The sequence below is a fragment of the Siphateles boraxobius genome, unplaced genomic scaffold (genome assembly GCF_051911475.1).
Source record: "Siphateles boraxobius isolate OS27281-9 unplaced genomic scaffold, OSU_SipBor_1 130, whole genome shotgun sequence".
Lineage (NCBI taxonomy): Eukaryota > Metazoa > Chordata > Actinopteri > Cypriniformes > Leuciscidae > Siphateles > Siphateles boraxobius.
In genome coordinates, this window is record NW_027508734.1 from 39,644,274 (window position 1) to 39,667,783 (window position 23,510).

Below are 23,510 nucleotides of genomic sequence, written 5' to 3' on the forward strand. Positions count from 1 at the left end.
GCTCAGCGACAGCCAGCCTGTTTAGCTCTAATTGCATGTTTATCTTAGAAAGTTTTATGTCACTGTAATAAAAGATAAGTTATTTTTGTAAATATATTTTTAACAAAACACATTCTAGAGTTTGTTTGTTTTGCCTAAAGGCTGGACTATAATTTCACAACCACACCAAAGTAATAGGATAATCTTAGTTAGTCTACTAATGATTAAAGAGAAAACAGCTGCCAAAAATAGAGGGAAAAAAACTGTTTATCGGCAAAATCGCTCCACCATAGACAGTTATAGGCTATGTATGTGCTGCTTATCTTGAATGTGTAAATGTGACTCATAAACAATCATTACCATTTCACTTTATAAGGGACTTTATAACCATAGATAAAAGCAATTATATATATGGTAAAACATTTAAAATTATAAGGCAATATATAAATCAATGTTTCCTCTAGAAATACTGTCAACTTATAAATACATATATAAAAAAACATCAAAATACACATGATAAAGATATACATGCTGTCAAGTGATTTTAAGCCATTAACAGACACGTGGTGCTAGAAAGGGCATCATGCTGTGTAAATTATTTACTTTGGTGTATACGTTTTAAAAGAAGGTGACTGTCCACCTAAAGTGCTTCATTTAGTGACTTTCTTTACTTTGATTTGCCTCATGCCCCCATGGACATAATTCATCCCGACAAAGTGTCCATTATCCTTACTGCGGAATGCAAAATGCTTCAGTAAAATCATCGATTTCAAGTCAGCATCAAAGCGTGGTTTCTGTCTGTGCCTTGTTTTTTGGCATAGGAGCTGAGCTTCAGAATAATTGTGCAGTGAAAGTGTGATCGTTCATGCGTTTAACCCTAAAACTGAGTCCTGCTCCCTCTGTTACCGCAGAGCTCCTCTAGGGGGCGCAGCAGGCCATCTTCACGTGCTCGATAAGGCTGAGCGTAGCTGTCCTCCTCTATCAGGATGCGATTGAGAGTGCGTTCGTAATTTATATGCCGTCGCAGCATCAACACGTACTGGTGGCCTTCCTCTAGAAGGGGACAGTCACATTTGTTGGGGGCCCACAGGAACTCACGGTGCTCCAGACGATAACGGTTGCGGTATGTGTGAATGATTTGGACGTCATAGCGGGTCTCCTCACCATGATAGACTTTTTCCAGCACTTTTGCTCGAAGTACTGTCACAGCAGAAACATGTATTGCCATCACCCAATATATTATGTACATTAAACCTAAATTTCAGTTGTGTTGGGAGACAAACTGATTGAACTCACCAAAATCTTTTTGGCAGTACTGTCTCTGGCGCTCACCTTTCCCTCGAACCCGGCGGCATTTCCCACAGTGGCCTACAAAAGGATGAAATGACATAACAAAAAAAGCCCAGACTTTGTCATTCGTGCAAACAACAATCAACAATGGAAATTAACTATGAACATTAATGAAAAAATATGTGTTTGCCATTGTAGGTTAGATTTTACATGGCAATTAGTGTTGTCATTAGTCCCGACACTTCGGTACCAAGCCGATACTGAAATTTTAAAACTGTTTCTGGAGTCCCAGGAGTACAGAGTATCGCTGATAGACAGCTGCTTTCAAATGCTCCTGTGTGTACAGTGCTTTTGTGCGTGCTCTGTGAAAAGCTTCAGAGGTTTCTATTTACAATGTGTTTAATGAAGCGCCGAGAATTATAGCTAATCATTGACATCTTAGCACATGTACGCAATATCACTCGGTGGCCATCTCTGAAACTTCTCTCGGGCATCTATTTCAGTCATGCAAGTGCAGCTCCAATCTCTTTGAATGGGGAAACATCAAATTCTCCAAAACTGTTCGCCAAGCTTACGATTAAATTTCATTTGATGAAGTTTTATGTAACAAAGTTTTTGAGGAGCACGTTCAGGTAATCAAACAATCAGCACAAGCCTTTCCTCACCTCTGTCCCATGACAGTTTCACAGCACCCCTCCACCACCCCATCACCTCACTCTTGGCTGTTTTTTTTATCCCAGTCAAAAGGGGGGGGGGGGGGTACTCTGGGTTCAGGCCAAATTCCGAGCTCGGAGCCCTCCCCCGGACAGCACGCCAAATACGCATAAATTACTATATCCCGAATCATGACAAAAAAAACCTCACGTCTTCTAACGCCAGCTGCAGTGACGTGATGACTTTACCAAGCAACGATTGGCTCTTTTTTTTAGAAGGTTGGACCACCATATTGCGTTCCAATTTCAAAATAGTTAAATAGTTCCAATAACAGTACCAAAATTGGAACAGAGTTCTGTGAAATTGTACTGGTATCGATACGGACGACAAAAATGTTGGTATCGTGACAACACTAATGGCAATGATAAAGTTCTGACCTCTACGATGTATTTCAGGCAGTCGGTTCCTGCGGTTTTCATCTCTTTCCAAACGTGGGACTGGCTGCTGTTGATAGGGGGGCTGAAGGGGCCAGCGAGCAGCGGGACCTGAGATCATGACCTCGTAAATCACAATTGTATTTACAAAAGTCTCCTAACATGCTTGATATATTCCTAAATACCAGGAATGAAAGGTTTTTACCCCAGAAAAGAGGTTTTGTGGCTGGATGTGTTGTAGTAGTGGTTGTGGTTGTGGTAGTCATAGTGGTTGGAGGTTCAAATGGCAAGTGGTTTGCAGTGTGGTGAGGCTGCCGGAGTTGACTTCTCCCATGGTACAGGGCATAGCGGTCTGGAGGGAGCCAGTACTCATATTCTATCCCAGAGTTCTTATCAGTTGACAAGACCTACAATCAAATCAGTGCCAATAAACACAAATGGGCTGCTAGGCATTAAGAATCATGAACTGAAGCTTACCATGATGTGCAGGTCCTCCTGAGTAGGTCCTGGAACCTCAAAACTCTCCCAGGTATCGGCAGAGCGGCGATAAAGCAGTTTGGTTCCTGCAACGTTGTACTCTCCAGGAATATTGATCTTCCAGTGCCCATTGATCACAAACTGAGAGCGCCCATTCTGGAGTGCTTTAAAAAAAAGAAAGAATTTTTTTCCCCTGAAAACATTGGACTAGACAGCATTATTGTAATCTTCTCATACAGTGCACAAACTGTTTTGTTACTGCAAGAAAGTTGTCCAACTATTTTATTGCGCTAATAAATGCGAAGTAAATGCTTTTGTCTGTAGTCATCTACAGTTCTATCTCACACTGTGCACCTTTTTTTAACTTTTGCTTTGAGAAACACATGTTGAACCTTCGGTGGAGAGATCACATGCAAGGCTGTTCTCTAACCTAGATAGTTTCTGCTGTTATCAGTCACTCTGATGTGTGTGGCTCCGGCCGGGATCATAGTGACCTCACTATACCCAAACAGTCCTGCAGGGAAACACAGATGAGAGAGTAATGCGCCTCAGCCCATTTGAAAAAAACAACAACAAACCCCTACAGTTATTTCCAACAGGTGCGCAATCCTGCACGTAACAAGACTATGTGTTTCCATGCTGTGTCTTGCTGCAGCCGCAACATGGACTTGGTCTAGCTGGAAGGCACTGAACTCCAGAATTACGACCCAGGCTGAACTTTTCCTTTCTCCTTTGACTTTTGACCCTCTTTACAGAGCGTTGTGCTGGCAACCTCGAATCTGTTATACTACTCTTCGAAATCCACATGCAAGAGAGGGGGGAACGGAGTGGTATTCGGATAGCCTAACAATGACAGTATTATGACTTTGTTTTCCCCGGTGTAAACGCTCTGTATTTTCAGTCGGCCAGCGTGAAGGACGCTTTTAAAAGAGCTTCTGTTTCATGCAGAGAAGTTCAAAGGCAGAGGTGTCAGTGCTCTAAGTGTGTAGGAGAGAGAGAAACGACAAGATAAAGAGGAGAAAGAGAGGTCACTGTCTGCAAGAAACCACTTAATCTACCCTTTAAAAGTTTGAGGTTAGTACGATTTATTTTAAAGAATGGATTAAATTGACCAAAAGTGACAGTAAAGACATTTACATTGTTACAGAAAAACTTGATCTCTTTTAAACTTGCTATTCGTCAAAGAATGTATCACAATTTCCACAAAAATATTACGCAGCAGTGCAAGTGTTTTTTACATTGATAATATTTAAAAAAAAAGAACTAAAAAAACTTTTCTTGAGAAGCAAATCAGCATATTAGAATGATTTCTGAAGGATCATGTGACACTGAAGACTGGAGGGAAAGCCAGATTTTAACGTTTCAGTGCTCTGAATAACACGATTCACACACGGGTTCATTCGTATCTCTTATATTAATGTTGAAATAAAACTCTGTTCTACTGAGTCAGTGAGTGTTTGGATTCATAACTGACCATTGTTCTGCCCGTTGCTTTGATAAACACTCCTGTGATGAAGGCAGGTTGAGTTGTGGCCTCCACACACCATGCAGGCGTCCTCCTGCTGCTGTGATCCAAAGATCAAGTCACATCCTGGCTTCTGCGCACACACGCACACACACGCACACACACACCCCGCCATTAGAGGCCAAAATATCAAGCACTGTCACATTCTGTTTCAACAGTACAAGCTGATCCCATAACACTCCTGATAAAAACAGGAACAGCTCATGGCCTACAGAATCTTGGAGATTTTCCAAGAAATAAATTTAGACACTATTAAAGAGAGAAGCATCCAATATTAAAGATCCTCAAAATAAATGCATTCCATTATTTTAATAGCACCATGTTTGTTCTCATCAGTTCATCTCCGCACAATATTTTCTGGCATGTGTATTTATTTTATGAGTTTTCAGAGTTTCAACTTGATTTCTTTAAATGAAAAGTATAATCAGAGTGGTTTAAGTGTAATGAATTTAACACTGTAAATTGCCTCTCATGCTGTAATCCTACTTCAGTTCCCAGCATGCACTGAAGCATACATAATGCAGATTGCAGATTATCGTTTGCTGCTTTTACTTGTGGTGTGGTTTTTGTGTTTGTCATTTACAGCTATTACATGTCTGATTATTGTTTTGGAATATGTACAGTACAGTTTAAAAATGTGGGTTTGGTAAGATTTTTTAAATAAATGAATACTTTTGTTCAGTAAGGATGCAATTAAGTTGATGAAAAGTGACGAAAAAGTAAAAAGTGATGAAAAGTAAAGACCTTTATAATTTTACAAAAGACTTCTATTTTAAATAAATGCTGTTCTCTTGAACTTTTTTTTATTCATCAGGGAATCCTGAAATACATGTATCACGGTTTGTTTCCACAAAAACATTAAGCAGCACAACTGTCTTCAACATTTATAATAAGAAATGTTTCTTGTGCACTAAGTCAGCATATAAGAATGATTTCTAAGGATCATGTGACACTAAAGACTGGAGTAATGCTGAAAATTCAGCTTTGACATAACAGGAGTATTACATTTTTAATATACTGTATATTAAAATATAAAAAGTATTTTGCATTGTACTAATATTACACGATATTACTGTTTTACTGTATTTTTGATTAAATAAATGCTGCCGTGATGACCATAAGAGACTTCTTTCAAAAACGTGAATCTTTTCGACCCCAAACTTTTGAATGATATTTTATATAGAAGCAACAGAGCAAGTCAGAATGCAGAATACTATTTGTATTATAAATAATGTGTTATTTCTGAAATCAACTTTCATCCACTAGAACAATACGTTATCCAAAATCAATCCACTCTTCAATACGGAATTCAAATGAAGAAAAAACAAACAAACAAATGTTCAAATTGATGTGGGTTGAATTATTTGTGTGTGTGTGTGTGTGTGTGTGTGTGTGTGTGTGTGTGTGTGTGTGTGTGTGTGTGTGTGTGTGTGTGTGTGTGTGTGTGTGTGTGTGTGTATGTGTGTGTGTGTGTGTGTGTGTGTGTGTGTGTGTGTGTGTGTGTGTGTGTGTGTGCGTGCGTGCGTGCGTGCGTGCGTGCGTGCGTGCGTGCGTGCGTGCGTGCGTGCGTGCGTGTGTGCGTGCGTGCGTGTGTGTGTCTGTGTCCACAGGTCCAAACAGAGGCAGGTGAAAACAGATGGACAGCAGAATGACAGAGATCTCTCTCTGAGGCACCACACACAAACAAGAGTAGGATCATGAGGCCCAGGCAGGGATCAAGAGCATTCAAGCAGAAGTTTGGCTTAAGCTCCTGAGAGCAAGGGTGGAGGAAGATACATCAGAGCTAGAAGGACTACACTGTCCTCAGCAACTCCTGCAGGATATAATTAAGCCCCTCTTTCTTTTTATTCCTTTCATACACTCCATTCCTCACAGGTGCAACACTCCTTTAATGTGTGACCTCCTGTTCTGTCTCTCTTTATCTTTACCTTTCTCTGTCCATCCTTTCTTAATCTAAGTAGTTTGTGAAATAATGATTCTCAATGGCGCATTCCCATGATTGAGGGGGCCTCATAGAGGGGCAACCACCACACACACACACACACACACACACACACACACACACACACACACACACACACACACACACACACACACACACACACACACACACACACACACACACACACACACACACACACACACAAGGTGTGCTTCACACATATGGATTCAATCTGCTACATGCTGCTAATGATCGGGCCCCACTATGCATGTGCTTCTCTTTTCCAGTCCTCATGTGATGAAAACCAAATTCACACCAGCATGACTTTAGGACTACACACACACACACACATACACACATATATATATATGACAATCTTGTACCATATTCTTGATATATACAAATAAATATATTTCTTCAGTTCTTTGCTACCAACAGCATGACGTGCATAAAATATTACTTGACTTCTTTAATGAAGTAATTCAATCATAAAAATGTAAAATTAAAATAGATAATTAAAAAATAAGAACAATCAAAATAAAACACTTAATAATTTTTTTTTAAAACATGTCATGTGACCATTAACCAACATCAGAGAACCATGAACTTAATTTTATCATTTATTATTATTGACTTAATTTTATTATTTTCCGAACTTATTAACTTAAAATTTAAGCCAGAGAGGAACTGTCAAAGACAGTAATACATAGTTAAATGACACACAAAGTGATAATTTAAATAATAATTAATGTGTTTGTCAGGAGTCAATTAGATATGCAAAGTGGCAATGTTGAGAAACACTTTTTAAAAGTAAACAGATTTCTGTAAATCCAGTGATCAAATGCGGTGTGGGTCTCATGTATATGCTCACAGTTTCTTGTAATATGTAAATATTTATTAAACTGGCAAAAACAAAAACAACAAAAACCTGTGATGAATGACCTTGATGGTATCAGATGATAATACTATGATATATATCATGGTAATGAATACATTTACATATGGTAATGAAAAGTATGGTAACAAGGTTACCATTGCACACGTCCAAAATACCCTGATACTTGAAACAATACAAGTCAAAATATGATTAGAAGAGTGTAAAAAGGACAAAAGCACTGTAAAAATGTTTTATAAGGTCATTTTTAAAGATGCTTTATGTTGAGACTTCTGAATAAACTGCCTTTAAATGTCTATGTATTTTTATAAAATAAAATATATATTTACTTTTTTATGTTTGAGTCATTTCATAATTCATTGATAAATTGTTCCTTCTTTTTAAGAAGTGGCACACCTAGTTCTAACAAAAGTTATTTTTAAATGTCATCTGAATAGGGAGAAATAGCTCTTTAAAGCAAAACCTGCACATTTTCGGTGAGAGTGTACAATTTGTGATTATTATCTATTATGAAACTTAAGGAACAGCTACTCACTAGACACTTTCCATTCACACAGACTGTCCCCTGATCTGATTGGCATGGTGTGCCATCAAGAACCCGGCCAAAGTTGTAATAGAAGTTGTGTCCAATAGCCAGGCAGCTGAGCTCACATGGGTTGGAGCCTGAAAGCAAGGTTTAAATCAGGTTTCAGTCAGTATAAGCACGTAGCAGAAGGAGAAATCCACACAGTAACACAACACATGCTTCAAAGAGGAGAGTCATGCTTCACTGACCTCCATGAAAGGTAGTCCAATGGTAACTGCTGCTAGCGACCAGGGGTCTGTCATTGAAAGCTTTACACTGCAGTTCCCTGAAGTCCATAGAGTCAGCAGGACACTCCTGATGTTACAGACGCAAAGCTCAGGAGAGAAAACGCGCACGTCTAAAGCTCCTAAAGCCCTGATTCATTAACACTTTCCAAATCATTAGAACAGCTTTGGAGGACTCAGGATAAACATATCACATGCATCTGTGTGCTGACACAATGACCCCATTTAAACCTGGTATTAACATCTGTCCTGGGTGATGGGATCACAAGTGGGTAAATGGGGTACAAATCTTTTGTGATCTACTCAGTTAAACCACATTCAGAGGTAGACAGGAACATATCACCATATTGTATGTGTAATAAACGCTAACACACCTCAATGCATCGCAGATAACAGTGAAGGGCCGCTTACTCATCTGTTAATCATCAAATGTAATAAAATGGTTTAAAGTCCCTCTGTGGTGAAAATCAAGCTTTAATGTTGTTTACATGTCTATGTGGTGTTTTTTAATATGCTTTAAGACAAACAATATGCAAATGCATAAGTCAACACTATTGCTGAGTATTTTATCCATAAAACTGCAAAGACAGTCTCAAAAATGCTATTTGAATTCGCTAGTGTTTCTGACGTCACAAACTACCTTGTACCCAATCACGTCAACTTATGATCATCAATGAGTGGATCTCTGAGCTGGTGTGAGTGATTGGAGGTGGGGCTAATATATAAAATGAACTGTGTATACTAAATGAGGCAAGGGTGTAGAGTTACATTCAAGCTATTTTAAGCTATGACCTTTTTTTTCAAGGAAAAAAATGTTTAAATATGTAATTTTGGTGATCAAAAAGGGATAAAATGATTGACTACAGGGGGACTTTATATGAAAACCATTATTTGCCATTTGCCATTATGTCTTTGCCATAATCTATACATTTACATGCACAAGACTTCATGGAACTTTGGTTTGCCTGACATTAATAGTGGTATCAAGTAAAGCATGCACGTCCAAAATAAATATAGAATCTTGACTTAAATTACATTTTAAAATAAGCAATTTGCATTTACAAATACTGTTTGGTTTTTGTGGCCTTTTTTTAACTTTTTGGTGGTATGTTATAATGTTAAAGTGCCCCAATTATGCTATTTTGCAAGTTCCTAATATTGTTTTGGATTTCTCATACAATAGGTTTACATGCATTCAAGGTCAAAAACACTTTAAGTTTCTCATAACATACACTGCACATCACTTCAATTCTCAAAGAGTCGGAAAATGGTTTGTTTGAAGATTTAGTCTCTAAACCCCTCCTTTGAGATTGGTTGAGATTGGTCTACCGCTTACAGAGTGTGTCAGAAACGAAACAGCCATAACCATATCTGAATTTCACCTCCGTATGCTTCCTCAGAACTTGTGTACGCAGTAATATGAACAGGAACAATAGCGTCTGATTTTCCATATCAGTTCCATTGCGAGTCCTTTTGAAGTGCAACGCGAAGTGGATTTGCAGCCCTAAATATAGCATCTCCTCGACATGTCGACAACACGGACCAAACTCTTCCAGGCCTCAGCAACAAATGCAGTGTTTGAGGGTGGATCAAAGTAGACGTTTGCAGGCAGCCAATGAAGACCAAAGGCTGGCACTATGCAAATTTGTTACATTGTTATGTAGGTTAGTAACAGGAAGTGTTAACTAGAATTGCTCGAAATGACTTTTTTTTTTTTTTTTAAGAGACAATAACTTTATTTGTCCTGCACTTTGATCTTTAAAACTTTTACAGACCTTTTACATTTTCAAACAGCTATATTTCACACTGCATGAAAGGTAATATTCAAAAAAGCAAAATAGGGGAACTTTGATGTGCATCAACACACTTAGTAGTAAGTGATATATAATAACGAAGTGAAGTTATGAAACTGAAGAACATCCATTCGAAATCTGATATGTTTGGGGCCAGACGACCTCTTTGTCCAATAGAATACACTGTAGAATTACTTAACTAATTGCACATAAAAGTTATCGATATTATGCACTGAGGATAAGGTGTGACTGAATATTTAGACTTTCTGTTCAAACTGTAAAGAATTTACTGCACCTTTGTGTTACAAATCTTGTATTGCCTGGTGTCCCCTGGGCACGGCCCTCCAACCAGATTTCTAGAGAGAGAGAAAATAACAAAGATGTCAGATGCAACAAATTAGTGTATTTAACGTTATAAACAAATCACAAGAGCATGATCAAGCAGAACACCAAAAGGCCATTCACACAGGATGTGTTCTTGCATTCTTCACTGTCAGAATTTTTTCTTCTAAAGTTGAACATTTAGCTTGTCGCAGGAGTACCCTTAAAGAGAACACATGAATAATCATTATCTGACAGCAGAGAAGATGGTGTGATGGAATCAACCTGGTGATGCAGGTGCGTGTACGGACAGAGGCCCCTCCACCACAGGAGCCCGAACACACTGACCAACCGCCCCACGAGGCCCACTCATTCATGAAAGGCATTTGCCTACGCATCTGTGGCCCCTCACGTCCCATCTCTACTCGTCTGGATGACTGCAAATATACAAACAACAAAGTGCATGAAAGGTTGCAGAACAACAACAAAGAGAGACAGCAGGGGTGGCAGATTTGATCGACCAACTTGTGTTTTTAGCAAGCTCATTCATTAGAACAACAGTATGTAAAATATATATATTTGTAGAGAAATTTTAGTTATTAGGCCATTTGGTGTATGTTAAAGGGTCATGAAACCCTAAAACATTTTTTGATAATTTAACAGATATGTACAGGTGCATATCAATGAAAATAGCACATCAGTGACAATAGCAGTTATTATGTTTGTTATTGAGGGGTTCGTTTTTTGGAGCCATTTCATTTATATTTTAAACATTAAATACATGTATTACGATACTCTTTGTTTGTAGAGAAGATATAGGTGGGTTCTTTTTAAACATGTGACGGGTTGTTGCATTCCAAAGAGATCATACCATGAATTTAAAAGTGAAATGCCCAGCAGACAAGCGATGCGTTTTTATTTTTCGGTTAGAAACACTTGGTCACACAAATATTTCATATGAATCCGACTTAATCGTTTTTGATTGTAAAAGTAACTTATAGCATCCAAAATAAAAGGAAAGATGTATTTTTCAGCATTGGAAGATTTTTATTTGCATTATCCACTCACAAAACCCCAGCACAGCTGCAGTGACGCTGAGGCTCTTACTGTTACATCACTGATGGTCATTTGGGCTTATATTTGGTATTATACAATACCATATATTATGTCCTTTATTTGTCACAGCAATTGTGCTTTAAAAGGTCAAATCAGTTATTGTGCCATGTCTACATCAACTGATTGTGCGAATCATTTGTCCTTTGTGTAAATTAGCGCAAGTACGTGCTTCAGATGTAGCGAGAACATGCTACGATTGCGCACACATCAAGTCGTCTTCAAATTAAATATATAGCCTATGTGCAAATAAGGACACCTATACAGCAGTACATCTGATCATGAATGCGATGACACGATGGATTATTTTCAGAAGACAATGATGTAGACCGAAAATTCAAAGAAGAATGGACAAAAAAGTAACTGTGTGTTATTAAACAGATGTGTGCCATTTGTTAAGAGACTGTAGTGATCGTTTGTTTGATTTGTTCATGATAGTTGTTAGTGGTCTTATTGGTTGTTTTCTCTTCTCTTCCCACCCTCTACACTTCCACTTTTCCACAGCTTTACACACCCATTTCTTGAGTCCTTTTCAAATCTGTGGTGTGAACAACCAGTGACAAAACAGGGGGTTGCATGACACTTTAAGCACTAAACTGAAGGTATCCTGTGCTTACAGCCGAAATGATTGCTCAGTAGTGCTCAGGACACATGATATAAGAGGCCACCAAAACATTTCCTGTTCATCGGTTATGCTAGACTGCACTTGACATTTGTGGAAGTGTTTGAGTGTTCCCCAGGTGCGCGACTGAGGACGCCACATTAGCTCTATTGCACACAGCCTCCATTTCACAAGCGGTATTCCTATCAGACCACCACTAACAGTCCTCAAGGATAACATTACTCTGTCATTCTTAGATCCGCTGCTGGCTTTGATCCGAGACAAACAGGCATTAACAGCCCATGAAGAGTGAGGAGCTTCCATAGGCTGCTTAAGGCCTAACCGTCCCCTGAAGGTGTGTGTGTATATTCCTGTAAATGTAATGTCGGTGTGTAGAGCATGCTTTTCTGCTTCTATCATGTTAAACAACTTCATGCACAGCAGCTGTTTGTCTTCCTAAAATAATATTCATCCATGGTATCACGTAAATCTAATTTGAGCAACACCAATCAGCCAGTCACCAGTCACATGAGGTGTGTAAACACGTTGCAACAAAATGAAACGATTTCGCAGTACGAACAGAGCATGGAACTTGCATTCCAAAGTTTGATCCCTAAAGGGATGTTTTACTGGCACACGTATGACTGCTTTTTGGTGCAGAGCTTTGTACCGGTTCCTAAGGATTAACTCTTTCAATGGAAATATTACAAAAAAGAGAAGTTTGGTTGGACTCATCTAATAAGAGTATCATGGCAGGGGATCATTGAATATGGTCAAAATCTTCTGACCTTATTTAGTCTAAAGACCTGTGGTGAATAAAAGTCTGATAATGAGTGAGGATGTCTATCTGTGAGGGTTAAAATAACAGATGACTGAACACACACAGACACAATAGCGCTTTATGACCGATGTCCATCATCTTCAATACCAGAATGACCTGGAACTGCCCTCATTACCGTAGCAAAGACTCAAATTAGTGTTGATGACAGTCTTCCATGAGGCCAAGGCGGATTTATAAAATCGACCTTTCACCTTCAGAATACCAGATTCCCCCCAAAGGCAAGATTTAAAAATAAAACACATGTTGACTTTGAAGTATGTTTCTTGGAAAGAGATTATGTTTGGAAACGACATTCATAATTCTGAAATGAGCTTGTTGGCTTTCTGTCGATAGGTCCTGTTTGTGTTTTTAAATCAGATGGTAAAAGTCATTCCAGTGGAATGAGGATGATAATGACTGGTGGACATGAACTAGCTTGGATCTCGTAGTTTGGGAGGGGAACTGGGAAAATAACTGGTTGAGGTCCAGAAGGTACCAAAGGCAGAGTTTTACATACAAACATTTTCTATAGTTACCAGTGAAACTTAAAGGGTTAGTTCACCCAAAAGCTAAAATTCTGTCATGAGTTTCTCACCCTCATGCTGTTCTAAACCCATAAGAGTTTCAATTTTTTATATTTTTAATGAAACCTGAGAGATTTCTGTCCCTCCAATGAAAGTCCATCCCACCATAACTTTGAAACTTATCATGGAAAAATATTAATATGAATCGAGCAGTTTAATCAAAGTATTCTGAAGAGACACATTCATATTATATGATAAACAGATTTAATTTAGGCTTTTATTCATATATAAACATTGATTCATGTGCATAGATAGAGCACATAAAATTGGATCATCAGAAGGTCTTTTAGAAATTTCTGAAACTTCAAAGTTTTGGTGGCATGTACTTTCAATAGAGGGAGACATCTCTCAGGTTTCATTACAAATATCGTACATTTTCTTAAAGCCTTTATGTATAATGCATTTTAAAGGTATTCATAATGTTAGATATAATGCATTATCTCTTTTCATAAATAATTGTAACCAAAGTTAAAATGCATTATAATCTTCACAGATCTGAAATTGGTTGCTTCTCGTGTTTTAATGCATTATACTTTCTAAATGTATATTATAATGTATAATAACTGAGGTAACAATTATTCATGAGACCATACAATGCATTATACAGTGCATTACTAGGCATAAATAATGCATTAAAATTTTTAAGTAAAGTGTTACCAAAATATCTTCATACAACTTTCAAAGATTAATGAAAGTCCTAGGTTTGTAATGACATGAGGGTGAGTGAGTAAATGAATTTAGCATTTTTGGGTGAACTATTTCTCTAAAGAGAGCATGAGCCAAACGTCATGTTTTCGTAACTGCATATTTCTACATTGTGTGTAAACAGTCATTTGGAAACAATACAGGGTGGCATCCCAATCTCTGAATCCCCCTTGGTGAGCCTGCCCGGATTGCTCTGATTAAGCTCTGCTCTTGGCAATCAACGGGAAAGACAACACTCTAGTTTAAGTGAGCAAAACCTTGGCAGAGAGCCTTGCCAATCTGAGCATATCCAACTGACTGTTCAAGGTGGTCCTTAAAATAATATATAATAGGCTAATAAAATAACTTCTGCAAACAGTCTATAAACTGAATGATAATGGGACAGGGACTATCTTACAGGCACAGATGACAGGCAACCTGGAGACAGCAGCAGTGTAATGATGGTGAGGGCCTGGCACAGAGACAGTTTCCTAGAGACAGAGAAAATAACTCATGTAAATCAATCACCAAATCCACTCACAAACCACGCCATTTGACTTTAAAATAACAGCGACTTCAGAAAGTACTGTATAAGTGTTGTTGCTCTACATCAAAGACACTTGATTCATGACAACAAATAGTGACCGTGTGTCCTATACATTAAGAAATCACCGCCGCTGTGAAAACATGTTTATGTGCATTTTTAGAGGATGAGTCTAACTCCCACCAATGAGGTCATAATACTGAGACCACACAACGATTGACTCATCAAAAGAGCAGCTTCTCAGAAACTCTTTACAGCTTTGCTAAAGCCCAACTGTCTTCTTTGCATTGTTGCAATGACTATAACTCTGAAATGTGAGTTTACCCCCTGTAAACTCACCAAACTGATGTAAACATCCCACAATATTCATTTCTCCAGCACAGATTTGTGTACAAACAATTTTCCTCTTCCTAATATTCTGTGGTCATGTGCTTATGGACCTAAAGGTTTATTTTAATGATAACTTAGAGTGGACACTGGTCAATTATAAACAATACACTCCCATGAAGAACTGTTTCAGAAAAACAGTATGATGAAATACATCTTACATGTCCATTCCTAATCATAGACACAGAATAAACAAGATAAAAAAGATATACAGACTGTAAAGTAATGCATCATAATTATCTAAATAAAAATTCACAACCTGCACTCAACAGTCCAGGATATTAGAGCTTAGTTTATTGTCAAGGGTCAGGGGGTCTACAGTTAAAAGACAATAATGATGTTCATTTAGAAGGGTCTGATTGCTGTTGTAGCCTAAAGGTAAGAACGTAAACCTGAGCCTCCAATGACCATGTGATAAAAAAAAAAGTGATTTCAAATTAATAATAGATGAAATGCTAAATGTATGTATACATTTATGTATACATACATATGTACAATTCACAGTTAAACCATATGAAGCCACATGAAAGAAACCTTAAATGGGTCTCTGAAACCATTCTGGCAGATAAACCACAAAAGCGCTAAATCTGTACATAACTGGAGTCTTAAATCAGTTTATGGGTCATGGCGAGGCACCTCAAGTTTATGTGAACAGTAAACTGTTCTCCTCTTAAAGATTAGAATAAACAGCTGTTTCCTGGATGCTGGAATAGACCATTTTCCTCAAGAAGTTTTTTCTGCACAACCAAGAATTCTACTAACAAGATGAATAACCTAAAACTACATCAAGCCACCAGCAATGCAAATCCTTATAATGATATTATTTTGATCTGGTGTTGCAGATTTAAAATTGCCAGTAGTGCTGAGAAGCTATATTATTGTTGAAAATATTAAAAACATTCAAAATAAAACAATATAGTGATTTTCCAGTTATACTGATTAAGTGGAAAAAAGCATGAGCAAAGTTAATTCATTATCTGAAATAAAATTTGGCTTAGTAATTACAACAAATAAAACAGCACATTTGTTAATGAAAAAGAGGACGTCAGAGATGATAAAACATTTTCTTAGAAATAATATATAGGCCAACGTGTTTTCATAGAGGAGCATGTGATCCACATACCTGCTGTTTGACTTCTGCATTTTAGGTCTTCGTCAGGTGTCCCACCTTAAAAACCTCTTGAGATCTAAAACTGGGCTCATCTGATAAAGTAAAGACCACGAGGTGTATGATCCCAATCGCTTTTCTCATTAAAAAAGTCGAGAAACCTAATTGCATCCATGTTTCACAAGCGTTTCCTCTGCTGGTTACTTTTCCTGAAGTTTTCTCAAACGCAGAACCCAAAGAGGATGAGCTGTTTACAGAAACCTACATATTCCTCAACACAAACGAATAATGGAACATTAATATAGGCTGCTTCAGCGTCTCAGCTTATTTGCATTATTTAAGGTTCCTCTCGCGTCTCCATGATTGCAAGGTGCTGTTTCATAGAGAACCCCTCTGAATCGCTTTCAGTTCCATATCAGTGTCCAGAGTCCGACCTCACAAGAAGAAGGTAAGGTTATAAGCGTCAGACTTCAGATCTTCTGTCTTCAGGTGAACTCTACCTGAGCCTCTCAATCACACACATCCGTTTTCCTTGAGCGAAAATAACGGCGCTTTGATCAGGACCCTTGATCCTCCGTTAGATTTCACATTCCCTTTCAGATCCACACCTTCACTCGCTATATATATCATCTGAGAAGAGATAACATTGCGTTTGTTCTAATTTGATCTTTGCACAAACCGTATGAGTCATAATTCATAACGTAGGGGGATATCATTTTTTAAGCTACAATAAAAACATTATAATATCATAATTCATAATCGTTAAGTCACATTAAATTGCTGTCTTATTATATCAGTAAAAGCAGAGACAACCTTTAAATAATTAATTGCACGAATGTGGCGGATAAAGAAAATCAAGTTGAAACTCAGTAGAAATGCAAGAAATTGTTGTGCCTTATTAATAAACATCATATTGAAGTTTTTGGGTTTTTTTTACAGTAGCCTACACATGCAGTTTGGTTATACAGAGCATCTTCTGTGAGAGTAACACATAGACATGCATCAAGCATAACAATGTAGCAGTGAGTTACCCGTCCAACAGCCCGCGCGCGTCTGCGAGGAGCCAGCGTTTGTATTGATGTGAATGAGTATGCGCTCATGAGCATTGCGTGCCGCCGCGTCCACCTGAAGCTCAGCCCAGTGTGTGCCTACATTCCGATGAAAAACTAGTAAACACGCCCCTCTTAAACGGAATGTTGCCCAATTCAACGTGTAAATGCTCAAGTAGCTGTAGTTCGTTCATGTAGCTACTTAATTGTACTTGTATTGTGACCCTTACAGAAATTTCAAATAAGTTGAAGCATGTGCTTAGTCTATCAGTGTAAATTAGAAAATGACTTCCAGAGGTATTAACCTTTTCAAATGGATTTTCTATAGGTAATTTTCGAGCTCAATCTGTTGAGGCTCGGTTTGAGAAAGCCAGATTGCCTTTTGGCACGGTTGGATAAACGTCAATTTATAGTCTTTTAAAACAAAATCCTATTATATTGATATAGCCTACAGTGATGGAAACAACTCAGGCAGACCATTTCTGATTGTCAGAGTTTGTTTCTTTATAACGAGAAAACATAATTTGTTGTTAAATGACCATGAAAGATTTTTTGAAAAATTCCTCTTGTAAATATATATTTACATTTTTTGACTTTTGGTTTGTGCTGCATGGGTTGTAATAGGCATATGATTTAAATGATTGGATATGACCAAAATTTGACAAAAGTAAAAATACACTGTTTGGGTTCACTGGGTGCAATTCTAAAGTTTTTAAGATGCTCAGGGGTTACAGACATCAGATCATTCTTGAGAAAAAGGGGGGGAGCGTGGAACCTACTTTTGGTTCAGAGTATTTATTGTTTCCCCGCATTAATTTCACACGTCTAGTACAATTATGTGGTTTTGTTTCATTAATACAGTGTATGCTTTTTTTTTCTTGATTTGAAATCTTTTCTCGAAGTGAAATGCGACCACATGCCCCGGGTTACATTGTAACATGACCATATGACAGCTGACCATACTTCTGATCTAATCAAAAAAATATACAAGATAAACTAAAATATTTTCTAAATAAAATACAATTATTACGTTTTTCATATAATGGATTTTTTAATAAATAAAAATAAACTCATTTTTCAGTTTGACAACAAACACACCGCAAAACATAGCTACACAGCATAGTTCAAAACATAATAATAATGAATCATTTCTGAACATTGACTCTCAGTCTTTATTCACCTTTTTCTCATGGTTTCTCAATAGAATTGATAAAGGTATAGTATAGAATAGCATAGCATAGTTCTAAATGGGGCACATTGTAACGCAGTTACAACATGCCCCATCTGCGCAACTGGGGTTTAAACCCGGGTACTGTCTTCTGCTGTTAAAAACTAAAAACTAGTGTATATACTAAAAACTAGTAAATACACTAAGTTTTGTCATGCTAGCATGCGTGGAAGTATTTAAAACAAGTGTGTTTCAACTAGCCCCGCGTTAGGTTGTTCCCCGCTCACCCCTACACTGTAAAAAAAATCTGTAGAAATTACAGTATTACTGGCAGCTGCTTGCCAGTAACTTACTGTAGATTTAAATTGATGTTATTTACTGGCAACAGTTTGTTCAAAGTTAAATGAACTTAAACATTAACAAGTCTTTATCTTTACAGAATAAAACTAAAATAACAGCCTCATGCAAAGCATTCTGGGAACCAAAATCTGAAGGAAAAAAAAAACAGAATAAGGTTGATGAAAATTTCTGGTTCCCAGAATGCTTTGCATTAGATTGTTATTTTTTTTATTCTGTAAAGACAAAGACTTGTTAATGTTTAATGTTCATTTAACTTTGAACAAACTGTTGCCAGTAAATATACATCAATTTAAATCTACAGTAAGTTACTGGCAAACAGCTGCATAACTACAGCAATTTTTTTACAGTGTACTCATTGATTTGTTACTGTATTTTATAGTCACTGAAGATGTGTAGATGTATCACAACAATAACAGGCCGCAGCTCAACAAGTAGCTGTAGTTATATTGAGCTCAGACTCCAACCATGACCATGGAAACAGTCCCTAAAATAACTCCTATCAACTGGAATGGATTATCACATACAAACCACAGACCAGGCGTTATTATATCTCTTGTCTCTGGGCCTTTTTATTTTAAAAAAAAAGAAAGAAAGAAAGAAAGCAATGCCAACTCTAGTAAGCACCAAAGCACGATGATTGTTAAAGTGCCCCAACGCCTCAAATGACAAGTTTCAGCTTGCAGAGAAATTTCTTTAGCATGTACCATATCTTTATGCTCCTCAATGAACATAGTCAACCTGATTCACAACCACTCAATCTCTTTACAGGTAAGGAGATTCCCAGTCAGCTTTTAAATGGATAAACCGTGCAATGTATTCAATAACAGATTTAAACAGTCAAACAGACATTCACTGATTTGATAAAAGTTTGTGTGGTTGCTTAACAATATATGTTTCTTGAAAGCTTAATGTGTAGTGATATTGAGTAAATGCATAGATAAGCTGCAAACAGTCCCAGTTGTGTCTTTAATTTAAAAGATGCTGCAGTGAACAAACCAGGGCTGTAGCTGGGGTATCTGGGGCCTCGGTGCTGGAGGTTAGGGTTAGGGTTAGGTTTATGGGGGGCTGGTGTCCTCCTCAGTTGAAATTGCATTCTGTGGGGAACCTTTTGCCACCGTTCGCCCTACTAGCGATGGCCCTGGAACAGACCACAACACATCTCACATTTCATGTTAGAATTCATAGACAATTTCAATATAGAATTCATAGACAATTGGAGAAGTTTTTGGGGCAAACCTGACCTGTTGAAAAGAAATGGTATTCATCCCTCCTGGGATGGTGCTGCTCTTCTCTCTAGTAATTTGGCTCATAGTCTTAGAGACAAAACATGACAATCTGGGGCTCAGGTCAGGAAGCAGACAAACTGGCTAAACCGACCGTCTGCTAGCGGCCTCGCGTCACCAAGGTCAGAAAAATCCCATCACATAGAGCCTCTTTCACCTAGATATCATCATATAGAGACTGTGTCTGTTCCCCGAATTTGGAAATCCAAAAAACATCCAAACCGATCTAAGGTTAAAAATGTAATTGATATTCAACAAATAAAAAATAGATATAATACAGATGAGCAAACGATAAAGCTTGGGTTGCTGAATATTCGATCCCTTACTTCAAAAGCGCTCATAGTTAATGATATGATTTCAGATTATAACCTAGATGTGATGTGTATGACAGAAACCTGGCTAAAACCAGACGATTACATTACTTTAAATGAGTCCACCCCCCATGTGTCAGGTTTGTGCAGGATGCCGAAGACGAGGACAGGGGAACTGAAGTATAGTTGATTTATTTACAAACTAAACTTACAGGAACAGACAGAAACAAAGGAAACTCCAGGACTTCAAAAACACACAACCTTACATCAACGACGACCAACAAACACTGAGGGAGAACACAGGTCTTAAATGGACAGGGACTAATGGGATAATAAACAGAACACAGGTGAAGAAACTGAACACAAACGAGGAGCGGGAAAACTAACAGGACTGAACCAAAATCACAAAGACGGGGGAAACAAGATCACAAAACTGAACTAATAACACATAGAAAACGTGACAGAACCTCCCCCTCCCCGAAGTCGCGTCCTCGCGCCGTATAACATCCAAAGAGGTGGGAGGGTGGGTGCCCTTGAGGCTGACGAGGGCATGGTGGTGCAGGGACGGGAAGCCTCCAGGGCGGAGCTGGTAGCTCGGGGAACCGGGGTGGAACAGGCTGTGGGCGTGGCCAGGGCGGAGCAGGCTGTGGGCGTGGCCAGGGCGGAGCTGTCGGACCCTCGGGCGTCCAGGGCGGAGCTGTCGGACCCTCGGGCGTCCAGGGCGGAGCTGTCGGACCCTCGGGGGTCCAGGGCGGAGCTGTCGGACCCTCGGGCGTCCATGGCGGAGCTGTCGGACCCTCGGGCGTCCAGGGCGGAGCTGTCGGACCCTCGGGTGTCCATGGTGGAGCTGACCCTTCGGGCGGCCATGGCGGTGAGGAAAATCCGGGCCGGACAGGACTGGCGCAGGATCAGTGGGCTCTGGTGCAGGATCAGTGGGCTCTGGTGCATCTGGTGCAGTATCAGTGGGCTCTGGTGCAGGATCAGTGGGCTCTGGTGCATCTGGTGCAGGATCAGTAGGCTCTGGTGCAGGATCAGTGGGCTCTGGTGCATCTGGTGCAGGATCAGTAGGCTCTGGTGCAGGATCAACGGGCTCTGGCACAGGATCAACGGGCTCTGGCGCGGAACTGGACGGGGCCAGCACATCATGGGACTCGGAACTGGACGGGGCCAGCACATCATGGGACTCGGAACTGGACGGGGCCAGCACATCATGGGACTCGGAACTGGACGGGGCCAGCACATCATGGGACTCGGAACTGGACGGGGCCAGCACATCATGGGACTCGGAACTGGACGGGGCCAGCACATCATGGGACTCGGAACTGGACGGGGCCAGCACATCATGGGACTCGGAACTGGACGGGGCCAGCACATCATGGGACTCGGAACTGGACGGGGCCAGCACATCATGGGACTCGGAACTGGACTCATGGGCCAGAGCTGATGTGCGTGCCGCCCACACACACAGAACAGCCACAATCAGTACCGTGTCCTCATGAGCAGATCCAAGTGCGGCGTATTCAGTCTCTGGCGGGCCGGCGATTGGCTCCGGTTCTGGCGAACAGGCGAAGGGCTCAGGCTCTCGCTCGAAGACTGGCTCTCGCTCGAAGACTGGCTCTGGCTCTCGCTCGAAGACTGGCTCTGGCTCTCGCTCGAAGACTGGCTCTGGCTCTCGCTCGAAGACTGGCTCTGGCTCTCGCTCGAAGACTGGCTCTGGCTCTCGCTCGAAGACTGGCTCTGGCTCTCGCTCGAAGACTGGCTCTGGCTCTCGCTCGAAGACTGGCTCGGGCTCTCGCTCAAAGACTGGCTCTGGCTCTCGCTCGACAGGGCGGATGAGATGAGGATTGGGCTGGACGCAGAGATGTTGATATTGGAAAAGCTGTCTAGACCCATATCGCCCATATCCTCCCCTGTGACCTCCACGGATCCCCCGGAAAATTGCTTTGCGGGTTCCTAAAAAAGCCTGCTTATCTATCTCCATCTTCCACTGGAGGCTTTCACTGGAGGTTTTTTCTTTTAATGGTTGGTCGTTCTGTCAGGTTTGTGCAGGATGCCGAAGACGAGGACACGGGAACTGAAGTATAGTTGATTTATTTACAAACTAAACTTACAGGAACAGACAGAAACAAAGGAAACTCCAGGACTTCAAAAACACACAACCTTACATCGACGACGACCAACAAACACTGAGGGAAAACACAGGTCTTAAATGGACAGGGACTAATGGGATAGTAAACAGAACACAGGTGAAGAAACTGAACACAAACGAGGAGCGGGAAAACTAACAGGACTGAACCAAAATCACAAAGACGGGGGAAACAAGATCACAAAACTGAACTAATAACACATAGAAAACGTGACACCATGATTACTGTTATAAACATTAACTTCGCCTGAAAGGCAAAGGGGGAGGTGTTGCTGTAATTTATAGTAATATTTTCAAAACCACAAAAAAATTCTAGTTTTAAATATACTTCTTTTGAAGTGTTGGTGCTTAATGTAAAAATATATAATGTAAACGATAAATCAAGTTTGAGAATTCTGCTGGCAACTGTATACAGGCCACCAGGGCACCATAAAGATTTTATCAAAGAATTTGCTGACTTTCTATCAGAATTAGTATTGACTGCAGATAAAGTCCTAATTGTTGGTGATTTTAATATACATGTAGATAATGGAAAAGATGCAATGGGATTGGCATTTAAAGACATTCTTAACTCTATTGGAGTTAGACAACACGTGTCAGGACCTACTCATTGTTGTAATCATTCTCTAGATCTAATATTATCACATGGAATCAATGTTGATGCTGTTGAAATTCTGCAGCAGAGCGATGACATCTCAGATCATTATCTAGTCTCATGTAAATTACATTTTGCCAAGGCTGCAAAGCCAACTCCGTGTTACAAGTATGTTAGACCTATCACTTCTACCACTAAAGATTGCTTTATCAATAATCTTCCTAATAAGTTTCATCGTCTCAGCATCCCAGATAGCTTAGAAGAACTTGATATTGCAACAGAAACTTTTAACTCTCTCTTTTCCAGCACTTTAGACACAGTTGCTCCGTTGCGCTTAAAGAAGATTAAAGAAAATAGTCCAACGCCGTGGTACAATGAGCACACCCGGGCCCTTAAGAGAGCAGCCAGAAAAATGGAGCGCAACTGGAAGAAAACAAAACTAGAGGTATTTCGGATTTCATGGAAGGAGAGCTCGATTGCTTACAGAGAGGCTTTAAAAGCTGCTAGATCTGCTTATTTTTCAACCCTATTAAAAGAAAATAAACATAATCCAAGGTATTTATTTGAAAAAGTGGCTACACTAACGAAAAAAGAAAGCTTCAAGCCCAGAAGTTTCCAAGAAACACAGCAGTAATGA

The 23,510-nt window shown here is 39.5% G+C and overlaps 1 protein-coding gene across 1 annotated transcript; it reads right to left on the bottom strand.

Annotated features, from left to right (window-relative positions):
• Positions 1-228: 228 nt before the first annotated feature.
• adamtsl5 (ADAMTS like 5) lies at positions 229-17,127 on the bottom strand. Its single transcript, XM_077229416.1, has 14 exons — positions 16,993-17,127; positions 15,977-16,591; positions 14,341-14,413; positions 10,406-10,557; positions 10,095-10,155; positions 7,971-8,076; positions 7,732-7,859; positions 4,309-4,432; positions 3,265-3,348; positions 2,835-2,998; positions 2,563-2,764; positions 2,361-2,468; positions 1,276-1,347; positions 229-1,179 (listed from the first exon to the last, which is right to left on the bottom strand). The coding sequence occupies exons 2-14, from the start codon at positions 15,994-15,996 to the stop codon at positions 857-859; spliced, it is 1,617 nt and encodes a 538-aa protein (XP_077085531.1). The 5' UTR covers positions 15,997-16,591; positions 16,993-17,127; the 3' UTR covers positions 229-856.
• Between the last annotated feature and the right edge of the window lie 6,383 nt (positions 17,128-23,510).

Excerpts from the sequence above, each read along its gene's own strand:
- adamtsl5 (XM_077229416.1), bottom strand. The coding sequence starts at position 15,996 with ATGCAGAAGTCAAACAGCAG. Across the intron at positions 14,414-15,976 it reads ATGCAGAAGTCAAACAGCAG|GAAACTGTCTCTGTGCCAGG; the intron begins GTATGTGGATCA and ends CTCTGTCTCTAG. Across the intron at positions 1,180-1,275 it reads GTACTGCCAAAAAGATTTTG|TACTTCGAGCAAAAGTGCTG; the intron begins GTGAGTTCAATC and ends CTGCTGTGACAG.